This window comes from Epinephelus moara, chromosome 15 (assembly GCF_006386435.1).
Source record: "Epinephelus moara isolate mb chromosome 15, YSFRI_EMoa_1.0, whole genome shotgun sequence".
Lineage (NCBI taxonomy): Eukaryota > Metazoa > Chordata > Actinopteri > Perciformes > Serranidae > Epinephelus > Epinephelus moara.
Window position 1 is genome coordinate 9,767,993 of NC_065520.1, and position 13,781 is coordinate 9,781,773.

Genomic DNA, 13,781 nt, shown 5'->3' on the forward strand with positions numbered 1-13,781 from the left:
GTTGGGCTATATGTTAAGATAAATTTTCCAACCAGCCAATATCGGCCCAACAACCAGCGATTGCCGATATATTTACTCAGGTGTGTGACCTCCTCTCTCTTAGCAACAGACTACTGAAATATTACTTTACCTGAGTAATAAAATATGGCAACTAACGAATAAATAACTTTCCCAACTAATCTAGCTCAGTATACGTTGACAGCAACTAATGGTTCGAACCTAATACCATATTACAAATTATTTGTAAGCAAAAAATTGACATGCAATATGTGATTCAATATATTGATGCATAATACTAATCCTATTGTAAAAATAAATAGTTTATTGTCATCAATCAAACATTTACTAATGTCTGCCAGTCTGCATATATGACCTCGACTCAGCAACTTGTACACCAAAATTTCCACTGACCTTCCGAGCTCCAACTTGAGGGGACGATCACATGAAATTTCCCAGTGGGTAACTAATTTTCCTGATTATTCTGACACCACATGAATGAAGGGCAAGACGAGCTTGATTGCCATTTTAACTCAGCGTAAAACACACTTCGTTCAAACCTGACAGAAACAAGTCTTTCCACTTTTCCAACCAACTTTGGTTTTGTTTGGTCAAAATGCCCCCAAAGCAGTGGCTCTCATTAGTTCTTTGGAGGCAGAACATTAAATTATTACCACTCACCCAAATGCAATTCTGTTAATGAGAATAAAGGCTCTATTTATGGCACAAAGGAAGTGTGTCAACATTGTGTAACCAAAACAGGAAGAGGATAGGGCTTTAGTTTTCCCTGGTAGCTATCGGCAGGTATCCCCAGTTACCAAAGAGTATTACTGTAAGTTCTTTGCAGTTATTGTTCCCAGGAGTAGAAATGGCAGACAGTGGTACAACTGAAGTTACCATGGATACTCTATACCCAGGTGGTAGTTGCTATAGGCTTTAAGGAAAATGTAAAGCAATCCCATTGTCTTTCCGACAGTGGCATCAACGATAATACAATTTGGAAACGCCAGAGCGGAAATGGTTGAAAAGTCATCTGTTTCCATTTTAAGTTCAGTCAGTGCAAGATAAGATGCTCCACTCTTGAACTGAGCTTTGAATTTCAGCAATTCTCGAGGATAAGCTAGATTTTTGTGCAACAACTTTTTGAGTTACATAAACAAACATGATAGCAACTAAAGGACATAGTGTAAGATTTGATGTCTTTCCTAAATTGACAGTTTCCTCCAAAAATATTGTTATTTTACTTGAGGAATTTAACTTTAGTTTTTTTTCTCCATCGTTGGGAATTGGATGAACCCAGACGCTGTGAGCACTCCCCAAAGTCTCTCCGAAGACACAGAAATTTTCAATAGGAACAACAACAACATAAATATTGAATAGCAACAACAGCAAACTGAAACAAAGCACCAGTGCAGAGCTAAATTACAAGTGACAGATTTGTAATATGTCCAAGAGCAGCTGTGTGTGAGGTGACTGTGTGTGTTTTCTATGGCCAGAGAGGTTTGAGAAGTCGGGTTGTGACAGGAAGCTTTCTGGTGTGGACAAGCCAGGAATGTCTGGACAAGAGAAACAATAACTTCCTCTCTAATGAATGATGCTGTGGTGCCCTTGAGCAAAGCCATCATTCTGAACAGGCTGTTTTTCTATGTAAGCCAAAAACTTTGTCTTATTGTCACAACCAGGTCAGGTCTGATAAAGTTTTCTCTGTTTGTTTTACAGATGTATGATCGCCGATGAGGTAAGCACACACAACGCTGGCTCAGGAAATCTGTTTTCCCAAAAAAATGAACCTGGGACTTTCGCTGCATGCTTTCCAAATTAATTTGTCAGCACTGTGCAGCACTCCCACGTGCCTAATCGGGTTTGACACGAGAATCATTCTGAGACCTTATTACTCTTGGGCCTCACATCAGCGCGGCCGTCATATGCAATTTACCGCAGAGTCTGTGCGCAATTGACTTGTTTTTCTCCCCCTTCGCCGGGTGTTGATTTCGTCCGTCCAGATGGGTCTTGGGAAGACGGTGCAGGCCATCGCGGTGGCGTATGCCTTCAGGCAGGAGTGGCCCCTTCTGGTGGTGGTGCCCTCGTCGCTGAAGTATCCCTGGATCGAGGAGCTGGAGAGGTGGATCCCTGAGCTGCAGCCTGGAGACATCAACCTGGTGGAGAACAAGAGCCACACCATGTAGGTCGCCCACCTTCATGCCTCCAAACAACCTCACCCAGGTCACACATACACATATTGTCCACATGTTCTAAAGATTTCAGTGTCGCAGACAAATGGAGAAATTCCAGTAAAATATTATACATGTTCATGAGCTTAAAGACAGTTGATAGAGAGGCTATTAAAAATGACATCAAGGCATATAGATTTATAATATTTATTGAAAACCAGGCTTCTTTTGCATATATTTCAACTGTCCAAATAAAATAAGTCCATCAATTGACGCACGTGCATAATAACCTTATTTTTAAAAATTGATAAGTAAATTAACAGATTTTCCACATAAAAAACCAGCAGTTACCGGGTAACAAAAACCCTGACACAAACATGTAATACTGTATAGTTGTCGGTGTCTTAGTTTCCTTTTTTTTGCAAATATACCTAGGTTTTCTGGCCTTCTTAAATCTGTATTAATTTATTTTTTGGCCACTTGGGGGCAGCGGACACAAGCTGTAAACACATATTGACATATTACCTTTGTAGTGGCTTGCTGACGCATTCAGCAGACATGAGGCAACATTAGCATTCTTTTGGAGTCATGCTACTGGACCTCCTAATGAATTGGTGAATGAAGTCAAATATTGAATCTCCTTTTAGCTCTGATTTGGTCTCCAACGCTTTGTACTGAAGACTTTATAGTGAAATGTGTGCCTGGGTGTCTCATTGGAATATATTTAGATTACGGGCTTCAAATAGACGATGAATATGTAATCAGCAAACTTCATTTTCCTCTTCACATCAGTTGTGGGTGACACTGACTGGCCAATATGTGTTTTTTAATGAAAGGCTAGTATTAAAAAACGGATAAAGCCCCAGCACTGTCAAACTGTTTATTAAAGCTGCAGTTTGAGAGACGAAAAGTCAAACCTTGAGGGAAATATGATGAATTTTAGACTTTCGAGTACAACTGACTGTGGTAAAAAAAAAAGAAAAAAGTATGCCATGGGTTGGGACGGTGTTGTCAGCGCCAACTGCCGTATGAGTGCAGTGCAGAGCAGCAGCAATTAGCTAGTCAGTGGGATACACACACAGGGACTCACCTGCATTAAGATGCACACATGGCCGGACTGATTACAACACACACAGAGGAAGCATGATTTAATGCTTTGTTCAGGACGCCATTACTCTACCAAGCAAGTAGTGGTGTGCTGCTATATTATATACTGTTAAATTATTATACTAAATGTGGTACAGAGCTCGATTTCTTGGATCCCTCTTGATTATTGATCTTGACTATTGATTTCTGGAATAATATGACTAAATAAACTAATCAAATCAAATCAATTATTTTCCTGATTAGTTGATTAATTATTTGGTCTATAAAATGGAAAATTCCCACCAAATGTTCCAAGAGCCCAACAGGATGTTTTTGAATAATATAAAACCAATAGATTTACAATTAACCATCAAACATGACTAAGAAAACCAGCAAATATTCACATTTGAGGAACTAGAACTGGTGAATTCCTGGCATTTTTTGCTTAGAATGGGACATTAAATCAATAATACACTTTTAATAATCATGAATTATTTAATCAAGACAAAATTATCTATGTTATAGAACAGATAGAGGCACACTTTTAGACCCACAGTCTTCATCTCTTATGTGCTCACGATAGCTAAACGAAGTACATAATCCACAGGATTATGTTCATCATACACAAGATTATGTACGTGAAAGGTTGCAGCTATTATGTGAGCTAAAAGGGAAGCTGTGGTGGTGTCCTCCTGCTCCATGCAAGCAATAATAATTTACCTAAAGAGATGAATTAAATATATAAGCACACTTGGTCACACAGTGCGAAGGTGCAGCGGTGTGACAGACAGAGAAGTTGACAATTTAATCTCAAAGTGTCCCTCGGTGTCAGGAGCCAGCCGGGGCCGATGTTTGACAGCACTGACAGACAAATCATGTCAACGCAACGTCTGCAATATTGAACAAGAGCTGAAAATTTTTCAATGCAGGAAGTGGAAAAATGCTGTCGTGGAGAAATGTGTCTCATTTCCACAGCTGTTTATATTGATTCCGGTTTGCGGTATGCTCTCTCTCTATACAGTCGACTAATGTCACGTGTAAAATACTTTTATTATCACCTCAACTTTCCCCTAGTTCTCTTAGTTTTTATTTTTGAATGAAACAAACTTTGTGTCTGTGACTTGAAGGGAAAAAAAACTCCACCTCACATCACAGATGAGGCGCAAAGAGGTTGTGAAAGCCTTCTGGGGAAAATGTGTCCTTGAACTCGGATGTGTTAATGACTGAACGGGGAGGCAAGAAAAAAAATTATGCAGCGCCTCCTCTGAGTATTTTGACTCAATTGTTGTTTTATAGAACATGAATGGCACCTTAGGTTTATTTCAGCATGTGTGTGTGTGTGTGGCGAGGGCAAAGAATTAGACGCTGACAGATGCTGGAAAGGTTTTTGATTTCTCAGAGATTCTTATTGAGTTTCATGCCGCTGAATGCCGCCGCTGTGTTTGTTTGTTTATCTGTGACTGTGTATCTGTGTGTTTGTGTTAGGGGGCTGCGCATAAACTGGAAAATATAGAAATTGCAATACAGCCCAGGAATGAATTTCTTAAGCGCTAGAGAAGAGGAGATGTATGAAAAAAAATACTGCAGCTGTAGTTTGTGCCTGGCAGTGTCCGTGTGTGTGTCTTCCTTTGTGTGCCTTAACATTTATCAAGTTCACACTCCATTTTAAATAGTCTGCCTTACTTTACCTTGAGGGCTCTGTTGCCAAGTCAATAAACAGCAGAACAATTGAACAGATGTTGAGTTTGTATTTAGTTCCTGCTGTCAACACACATTTCAATGTTAAAGGTGACTACTGTATGAACTACGGTTGCATTTTAAAGGGTTACGCTGGAGATTTTCTATAAAAAAGTATTGTGTGTTTAACCACAGTGCTATATATCTTATTCCTTTGTGCCACAGAGCCCCATTGTTGTCCACATAACTATTAAAAACACATCAACGAGCCACTCTGTTGCACTTGCTGACATGTTGATTTATTGTAATAAACGTGGGCACTGTAGTTTTTATTTTTTTTACTCTATCCTAAATACAGCATCCTGCCGTAAATGTTTTTTCAACCAAATGTGTATTAATCCGCAGCTGAAAATAGTCCCCAATAAATGTGCTGTTTCCTCTTGTTTGAGTAAAATTTGCTAAGAACTAGTGCCCAGCTGTTTTGGGAAATTACTGAGCCTTTTTTTAAAATTCAACGCACATATTCCTGATTGATTTTTAAAGATTTACATCTTCAGTAGGAACCAGTGGACTGTAAACAATTTTGTGCCATACCATTTTGTAGATAATCACAACTCAAAATTTTGTAAAAATTTGATACCTGCAATAAAGATAACACATTATACATTTTCGTTACCGGTTAAAGCAAAAATAAGGGGAAAAAATCATGGTTCAAGTCTCTAACATGGAAAAATTTGCTGTTATTTTTAGTCTTCGATGATAGTGAACTGCATATATTTTGGGTTCTGGACTTTTAATGGCCAGATTAATTTGATTAATTGAGAAAATAAATGCTCTTTCAACAAAACCCTATTAACCTGAAGCAAAAAAATGGTCCCCATGTCATTGAACTGAATGTTTTGGGTTTTTGACTGTTGGTTATTTAGGAAAATGATCCGCAGACAAGTGAAATAATCACAAGTTGCAGCCCTAACAGATGACATGTTTGTTATGTTTTGGTTTACGCTGGGTGTATTATTTTATTCTAAATGAATAAATATGATACATCTCTTGAGACATACATCACATGCTTGATCTGCATACTGTGGTTCCTTCATGTGTGGGTGTGTGTCCTTGTTCCTCCAGGGGCATCAGCACCAGTAAGGTGACGGTGCTGGGTTATGGCCTGCTCACCACAGATGCACGCCTCCTGGTGGAGACCCTGAGCAGGCAGCGGTTCGCAGTGGTGGTGGTGGACGAGTCACATTACCTCAAATCCAGAAACGCAGCACGGACTAAGATTCTGGTGCCCTTCATTCAGAGCGCTAAGCGGGCCATCCTGCTCACTGGTACCCCGGCTCTTGGTCGGCCTGAAGAGGTAATACAATCTGATTGAATGAAAATTGACTGGTGCATGTAAGTGTTTTGTTTATTTCCCAGATGACATGAAACTGGCGGATTCAGAACTCCTTAATAAATTAATGAAATCTAAACAGTGGGCTGGAGAGGAAGAAACAATGTGGACAAATATAAGAAACTCCACTCAGCAGATTATTAAAACACATATATGTGCTTCAAAAGGGATTCTGAGCCCACACTCATGAAGACATATTAATAGGCCACAAAGCTAACTCAGGGCTCAGCTCTGGCTTCTCACACAAGTATTTCACAATACAGCACAGGTAGATCGCCATGGTAACTTGCTCCAGAGCAGGTTATACTGCGATCCACCATTCAAAAAGCCAATTAACTCTCCCTGGCATCACTTATCCTCGAGGATCCTGTGGACTTATTTCAATAACCTTTGTTGCAAAAACTTCATTTACAAAGGCCGATATGAACAGACACTGCACCGCAATAAATGAGACAAGTAATAAAAAGAAGCGCACAGGGGGGGAAACTATTGAGTTTAGAGACAATAAGAAGGGCTGTTCACAGGACAGCGGTGTTTGGAGAGCGGCAGAGCCGTTCCCCTCTCCATAATGATTTATTATATCATGTTTATATATGATACATCGAAGCAGTAGATTGCAGCCATATTCCATCACAGCAGCCGCGGAAGATGAAGTGGACTTTGTGAATAGAAAATCTTTTCACAGTGAGGAGACAATACAGTATCAATAAGACGTACTGTATGTCCACTGTGCCCTAATGATAGGGCACTGTAACAGCCTTGTGCTTAGGCGTTTACAGTCTCCACTTTCCCTCCAGTCATCCTCTACAGTTCCATTATTATGGCAAAGTTAATAATAAGGTGTTAGTAGTCCATTTATTTACTGTATTTACAAGTTATACAGTTGATTTGGAGAATAATTCACATTATATTCAAGAGGCAAAAAGACAATACTAGTTAAAACCCCCAAAAATCATAAACTTAAATCTCATGTATTTGTCTACAAATGAAATGTTCACATTGATATGTAGAATACATAATACACGTGTTATTTATTAGGAGTTAACATTCAAAAATGTCAATCGGGACTGTTTGGATGTTGCAAAAGGTGTGTAATTCTGACTGGTACGCAGAAGTAGGTGACGTCACCTTTTTCCAACTGAGCCACCATGCCACACATAAAAGCAGCACAGACAGAAACTGCTTTAACTTTGACAAAAATTATTGTCAACTCAGACAAAAGGAAACATATATTGGAGACTACTGGTGTTTTCTAAAATTATTTAATCTAAAATCACACTCTTGTACATGTGGGGTTAGAATCATAGCAGTATAGTCTGGTGCAAGACCTTCATTAGCCTTAGAAGTTATTAATAAATATTAAAATCAATTTTAAAACAGTCTGGGAACCAACGTAAAGCTCAATCCAGCATGATTTGGTCACATATGTTACAAATTCTGTCCCTTTTGCGTGAAGCAGCTTGAAAAACATGTTGGTTAACAACTAATCTAGCCATGACATCATAGGTTTGTGTGTTGACTATGTTAAAGTATGTATGCGAGACAGACCCCACTGTCATCGAACTGCCACACTGCTGTGAGGAAAACTTAATTATTGCCTCGACTCGATCATGATAATTAACTGATGAGATTCAGGCAGCTAATTAATTCCAAAATAAGGCTTAGTACTTGTAAGAAATCTCGAGGAGATGTGTCATGGAGACGGTGTGTGTGTGTGTGCGTGTTATATACTGCGCGCATGTGTGATACATGCCATCCTGTCTTTGCAACTGCCTGCCTGCAGTGTTGAGGTTAGTTTTTTAGATATCATCTCTCTCCCTCTCTCTGCCACTAGAATCTGAAACTGAATATAACATTTTATCATCCGCAGCATAAACCTGATAAGCCCTGTCCCTGCCTCTGTGCCAGTCTCCTCACTGCCATCATTACTCACTGTGGGCTCTGACATCGAGTTAGCACACAGCTCAGGGCATGCTGCACCGTTCATGATGTGCCCTCATTCCACCCACCTATTATATCAACAGTGTGAGGGGGGAAAATGCAAAGTTCCTGTTGAACAAGCGCTGAATTTAGAGTAGCGCTCTCACTGTGGCTGCTTATTCAGATCGCCTTGCTGATGATTACCTGTCATTACTTCAGAAATTGCTGCAAATTCTGAAAATTGACAGGGATGTGGTGTGTATGCACAGACATGTTGACGTTTGCACACACACATTCTTTGAGCTTTGTTGCAACCTGTGATGCATACACACTCTTTACCTACTTACTGTATGAAAAGGCTCTTTTCAAAATGCCATACGTCCACTGAAGACAGAACAGCTTGTAATTTTTATGATGCAAAGACCCTTTGATGACTCAATTTTCATGTCAGCACTTATTCAGCAGCAGTAGGTCGATATTCTTTATCCATATTTTAATTTAATTTTCAAATCAGTGTCATTTTCTGTGCTCAATCTGAATACATGGCGGCTTGACCTGGTTAATTGCACAACACAGGACTGGTAAACTAGGCGAAGGACAGTGGGACCTTGAATAAATTGCACACAAGATGCACTTCATGACAGTAGACTAATCGTGAGCACAGTTAAGGTCTGTGTTTAAAGCCAAAAAAAGCTCTTGCTACTTTTGAGTTATTGCGTGCAGCTTTCAGAAACTAAAAGGTGAGAAGCTGTGGCAGCTATGCAATCTTTATGACGTGCAGCTAAATTTGTCAGTTTGGTGTAGGATGGAGATCGGAGAAGTGTACCAAGATAGGATACTAAAATAACTTTAACTTAAAATAATAGGTCAGTATCTGGGGAAAGACAGTATGCATATTCTCTTTCTTGCCAAGATGTGATGTTTAATACAGCTCTCCATAGCTGTGCACTAAATATAAGCTTCTGCCAGCAGCTGGTCAACTTAGCTTAGCTTTTTTGGCACAAAGATTAAGAAAAAAATTATTTACTGTTAATGATCCAGTTCCATGAGTAGTTGGTATTTTAATTTTTCCAAAGGGTCTTAAGTGTTAAAGCAAGACTTTGGCTTGTGCTAAATATTGGCTAACACTAATGCAGTTTAAGACGTCTCCAGGTGAGGTATGGTGTGTTTAACTTCTGTGGTAAAATTATTGAGGGACATGAAATATAGTGTGGCGGTAGCACAAGCAGATAAGTGTCACAAACTGACTTAGCTAAATTCATGACTGTCATGTCAAGTTAGCTGACATTACACAGCAGTATTTAGCTAACGTTTGCTAACATTAGCTAACACAAGCTACCCGACAGTTAAGGGATAATGGTGAATGCTAAAACTTAGCATCACATTAACCCAAGTACAGAGCAGTGACAGAGTCAGCTAGCTAATGTCAGTTACATGGAAATATTTAGCTAAAGTTAGCTAACATTAGCTGTGGCATGCTAAGGGACAGTTAGGGAATAATGGTATGCTAAAATTTAATATAGCATTAGCTCAAGTGGAGCGCAGTGATAGAGTTAGCTAGCTAATGTCAATTAGATTACATAGGATTATGTGGCCTAAATTTGCTAAAATTTGCTGCCACAAGCAACCCTTATAGTCGTTATGCTAATTTTTTTTTTTACAGTATTAACCCAAGTAGAGAGCAGTGACAGAGTGATATAACAAATGTCAGTTAACATAGAAATAGCAAACGTTAGAATAATGGTAACGTTACATGCTAAAATTTAGCATAGCATTAGCTCAAGTAGAGAGCAGTGATAGTCATACAACTGTCAGTTACATAGAAATATTTAGCTTAATTTAGCTAACATTAACTATCATAAGCTAAGGGGACAGTTAGGGAATAATGATAAATGCAAAAAAAAATTTCATAGCATTAGCTCAAGTAGAGCGCAGTGATAGAGTCAGCTAGCTAATGTCAGTTAGATTACACAGCAATATGCAGCCTAAGTTTGCTAACATTAGCTGCCGCACGCAATGTTATAATGGTAAATGCTAAAAGTTTGCATAGTATTAGCCCAAGTAGAGAGCAGTGATAGAGTCATATAATTAATGTCAGTTAACATAGAAATATTTAGCTGAAGTTAGTTAACATTAGCTATTGCAAGCTAAGGGACAGTTGGGGAATAATGGTAAATGCTAATAGCATTAGCTCAAGTACAGAGCAGTGATAGAGTCACATAAGTAATGTCAGTTACATAGAAATATTTAGCTTAAGTTTGCTAACATTAGCTATCATAAGCAAAGGGGCATGTAGGGAACAATGGTAAATGCTAAAATTTAGCATAGCGTTAGCTTAAGTAGAGAGCAGCCATAGTTAATTAACATCAGTTAACATAGAAATATTTGGCTAAATGTAGGTAATATTAGCCATCACAAGCTAAGGGACTGATTTTGGTTAATGGTAAATCCTAAAATGTTTCGTTGCATTAGCTCAGGCATACCGCAGTGATAGAGACAGTTATTTAGGTTACATAGCAATATTTAGCTTAAGTTTGCTAACATAAGCTACCACAAGATATGAGACAGTTGCGGGATATGGTGAATGCCGGTAACTTTTCTTTTATACTCTTAAGGCTAGAAACAGAATACTTTACAACTGCTATCATTAAGAATGTATTGACCACAGTTGGGAAGAAATGGGAAAAAACCTTTCTATTTATGTAAACAGTGGTTGAATGTAACTAAGTGCATTTATTCAAGTACAAGTATGAACAGAATGACAGATTATCAGATCCTAATGACAGTGCTAGTGAATGCTAAAACAATAGTGTGACATTAGCCCAAGTAGGGAGTCAGTTTAATGTATGTATGCTGTCTTTTTTCAATGGGTACAAATAGGACAAATAATTACAAGGAGGTAAATATTATTGGGAGGAAAATATATGAGATATATATATGAAGAAGGATATTACAATTAAAAGGTAATTTAGAAATGAGACAGTCCCAAGTCCCTGTCTTGCCTTCCCTTACAGACACATACTCACCATGTAATATGTGGTTTTACATTAAGGTTCTTTTCCTGTCTCTGTATTACACAGCTTTTCATGCAGATTGATGCTCTCTACCCCAAGAGGTTTGGAACCTGGAGTGACTATGCCAAGAAATACTGCAATGCCCATTACAGGTGAGTCTTCAACATGCACACACACACACAAGCTGACACGCACCTCGTACAAAATTTTCCACTTTATATGTAGGGCATCTCAAAGGTCCAGTGTGTAGGATCTAGGGAGGTATATTGGCAGAAATGGAATTAATTATAATAAGTACATTTTCTTTATTTAATCATATGAAAATAAATCTCATTTTGTTTTCATGACTTTTGAATGACTGTGTATATCTACATAAGGAGCGGGTCCTTGTTTATGGAGATTACCATGTTCACCACCATGTTTCTACAGTAGCCAAGAACTGACAAACAAAACTCTGACGCCACTGTGACAAGCAGGATTGGAAAAACACTGATTTTGTAACGTTAAACTGCATTTTTCTGTGCTTTTACTGGTTTAAATCACAGCGTGTCTTTGTTTCTTAGAATGGGAGACCTTTGTATATAATTTGACTCCCGGTAAATACCTTCTGAATGTCTGGATCAGAAAAAAGGCGAGCACACATTAAGTTATCAGAGAAAAAGGGTGAGATCATGTGGTGGGCAAGCCGCCCGTCTCTGACATGTGAAACCGCATCGGAGAAACACTAATTAGTAAGATGTAGCTGCTTTATTCAGTGTTTTTACTGGTTTTGATCACCTGGTCTGTTTTGAAGAGGAAGAGACCTATGCAACCCTAAGTAGAAAACCCTAAGTTGAAAATGACAAGTTGTGGTATTACAGGGGGAATTGGACAGGGGCAGGTTATCTGTTTCCTCCTGCTACAGGTTTTTATGCTAAGCTGAGCTAACCCTCTCTTGGCTCTAACTTTATATTTAATGGAGAGACATCAGAGTGCTATCAATATTTTTATCTAACTCTCACTAAGGAGGTGAATAAGCTTTTTTCCTGAAACGTTGAATCATCCTTTTAAGTGTAATACCTCATTTTGGTCTGTACTTATTTATAAACTCTTAGTTCTTAGCTTAGTGGAATTAGTAGAGTTTTAAATAGATGTCATCTACCATTAAATTCTCACTCTTTTCAAGTGTCTGCTGGGATAAGGTAGGCTGTACCTGAGTCTGGAGTGGCGGTGCTGCTGAGTTGAGGGTTTGTTGTCAGAGCCAGACCACAACCGAAGCCAAGCGTTAAATGCCAACTGGCTGCCAGTAGCCAGTGACGATCAGTTACATGTGTGAACAAACACATCAAATGCATTGTTTTGGATGTCCATCAAAGTCAGCAGCTCGGCCGGGGATGGGCTCGCTGCCATTAATGATAACACTTTGTATATAATAGCACTTAGTGTGGCTGGGGAATGCCATTCTGAGCCACATAAACACATTCACACAAAAGATCATACACACAGAAGGACACGAGGCAGTATCATGTGAGCGAATCTTCCTATTCCCTTCATATAAGTGAAGTTATTGTGGGAAATGGCAGCAGCTCAGGAGACAGAGAAGCAGCATCACAGCCGGAAAGCTGCTGGTTCAAATCCCAACACCAGGCAGGAACATTATTTTAGAAGGAATGAATCACATTGCCTTCCCTCAGCAACTACAAGTTTAAACACTCAAGTGTGAAACAGCACATTTTGGCAGTGCCTTGTTAAGTTTGCCCATACTTGCGGCCAATATGGCAGATAACCAGCCTTTGTGTGGAGGGCCAGTTCTATTCTAAAAATCCATTTGGCAGATAAATTGTGAAAGTTGCTGTCGAGTTTTGGGATAAACCTGCTGCTGTGGCCATTAGACAAAATAGTTTCCTGCTCTGCAAAGTGCCCTTAAGCAAAAAACTGATCCCCCGACTGCTCCAGCAGAGCTGCTCAGCAGTAAACGATGGAAGGTTGTTGTAGTGCCGGGCAGCTCCCAGGTGGGAATGTTTAAATGTGTTTAACTATTCCTTCAGGGCATTGCCGTAAATAAGTATGTTTTCTTAGGAACTTTCTCCCGGATAAAATAGTGTATAAAAAAAAAAGGTATCAGCAGCCACAGCTTTGCCTCTCATTCATTCTCTCGCAGGTACTTTGGGGCTCGCAGGCAGTGGGACTGTCGGGGGGCGTCCAACTTGGAGGAGCTACACCAGCGGCTGAGTGAGATCATGATCCGCCGTCTCAAGGCTGAAGTGCTCAGTCAGCTGCCCCCCAAAATCCGTCAGCGTATCCCCTTCGACCTACCAAAGGAGGCCGCAAAGGTACATGTTCGTCAGACATTGCACTTATTATTTGCTTGTTATACGCAAGTGATGTATGTTTCCACATTTTCTACAGCTGCAGCTATTGTTTTCATTATAAACTAATGATTAATTGATAAATAATGCTGTTTGTGGAATGTCAGGCAATAATAAGATGCCCATCATAATTTCCCAGAGCCCAAGGTGACATTATCAAATGTCTGGCTTGAAA

The 13,781-nt window shown here is 39.4% G+C and overlaps 1 protein-coding gene across 3 annotated transcripts in view; it reads left to right on the forward strand.

Moving 5' to 3' along the window:
- zranb3 (zinc finger, RAN-binding domain containing 3) overlaps positions 1-13,781 on the forward strand; it is an 87,776-nt gene that overhangs the window by 10,989 nt on the left and 63,006 nt on the right. For all 3 annotated transcript variants that reach the window (XM_050063039.1, XM_050063040.1, XM_050063041.1), the window contains exons 3-7: positions 1,717-1,735; positions 2,001-2,179; positions 6,057-6,288; positions 11,325-11,410; positions 13,399-13,570. In XM_050063039.1, the coding sequence (XP_049918996.1) occupies positions 1,717-1,735; positions 2,001-2,179; positions 6,057-6,288; positions 11,325-11,410; positions 13,399-13,570 (688 nt within the window). The remainder of the gene's footprint in view (positions 1-1,716; positions 1,736-2,000; positions 2,180-6,056; positions 6,289-11,324; positions 11,411-13,398; positions 13,571-13,781) is intronic.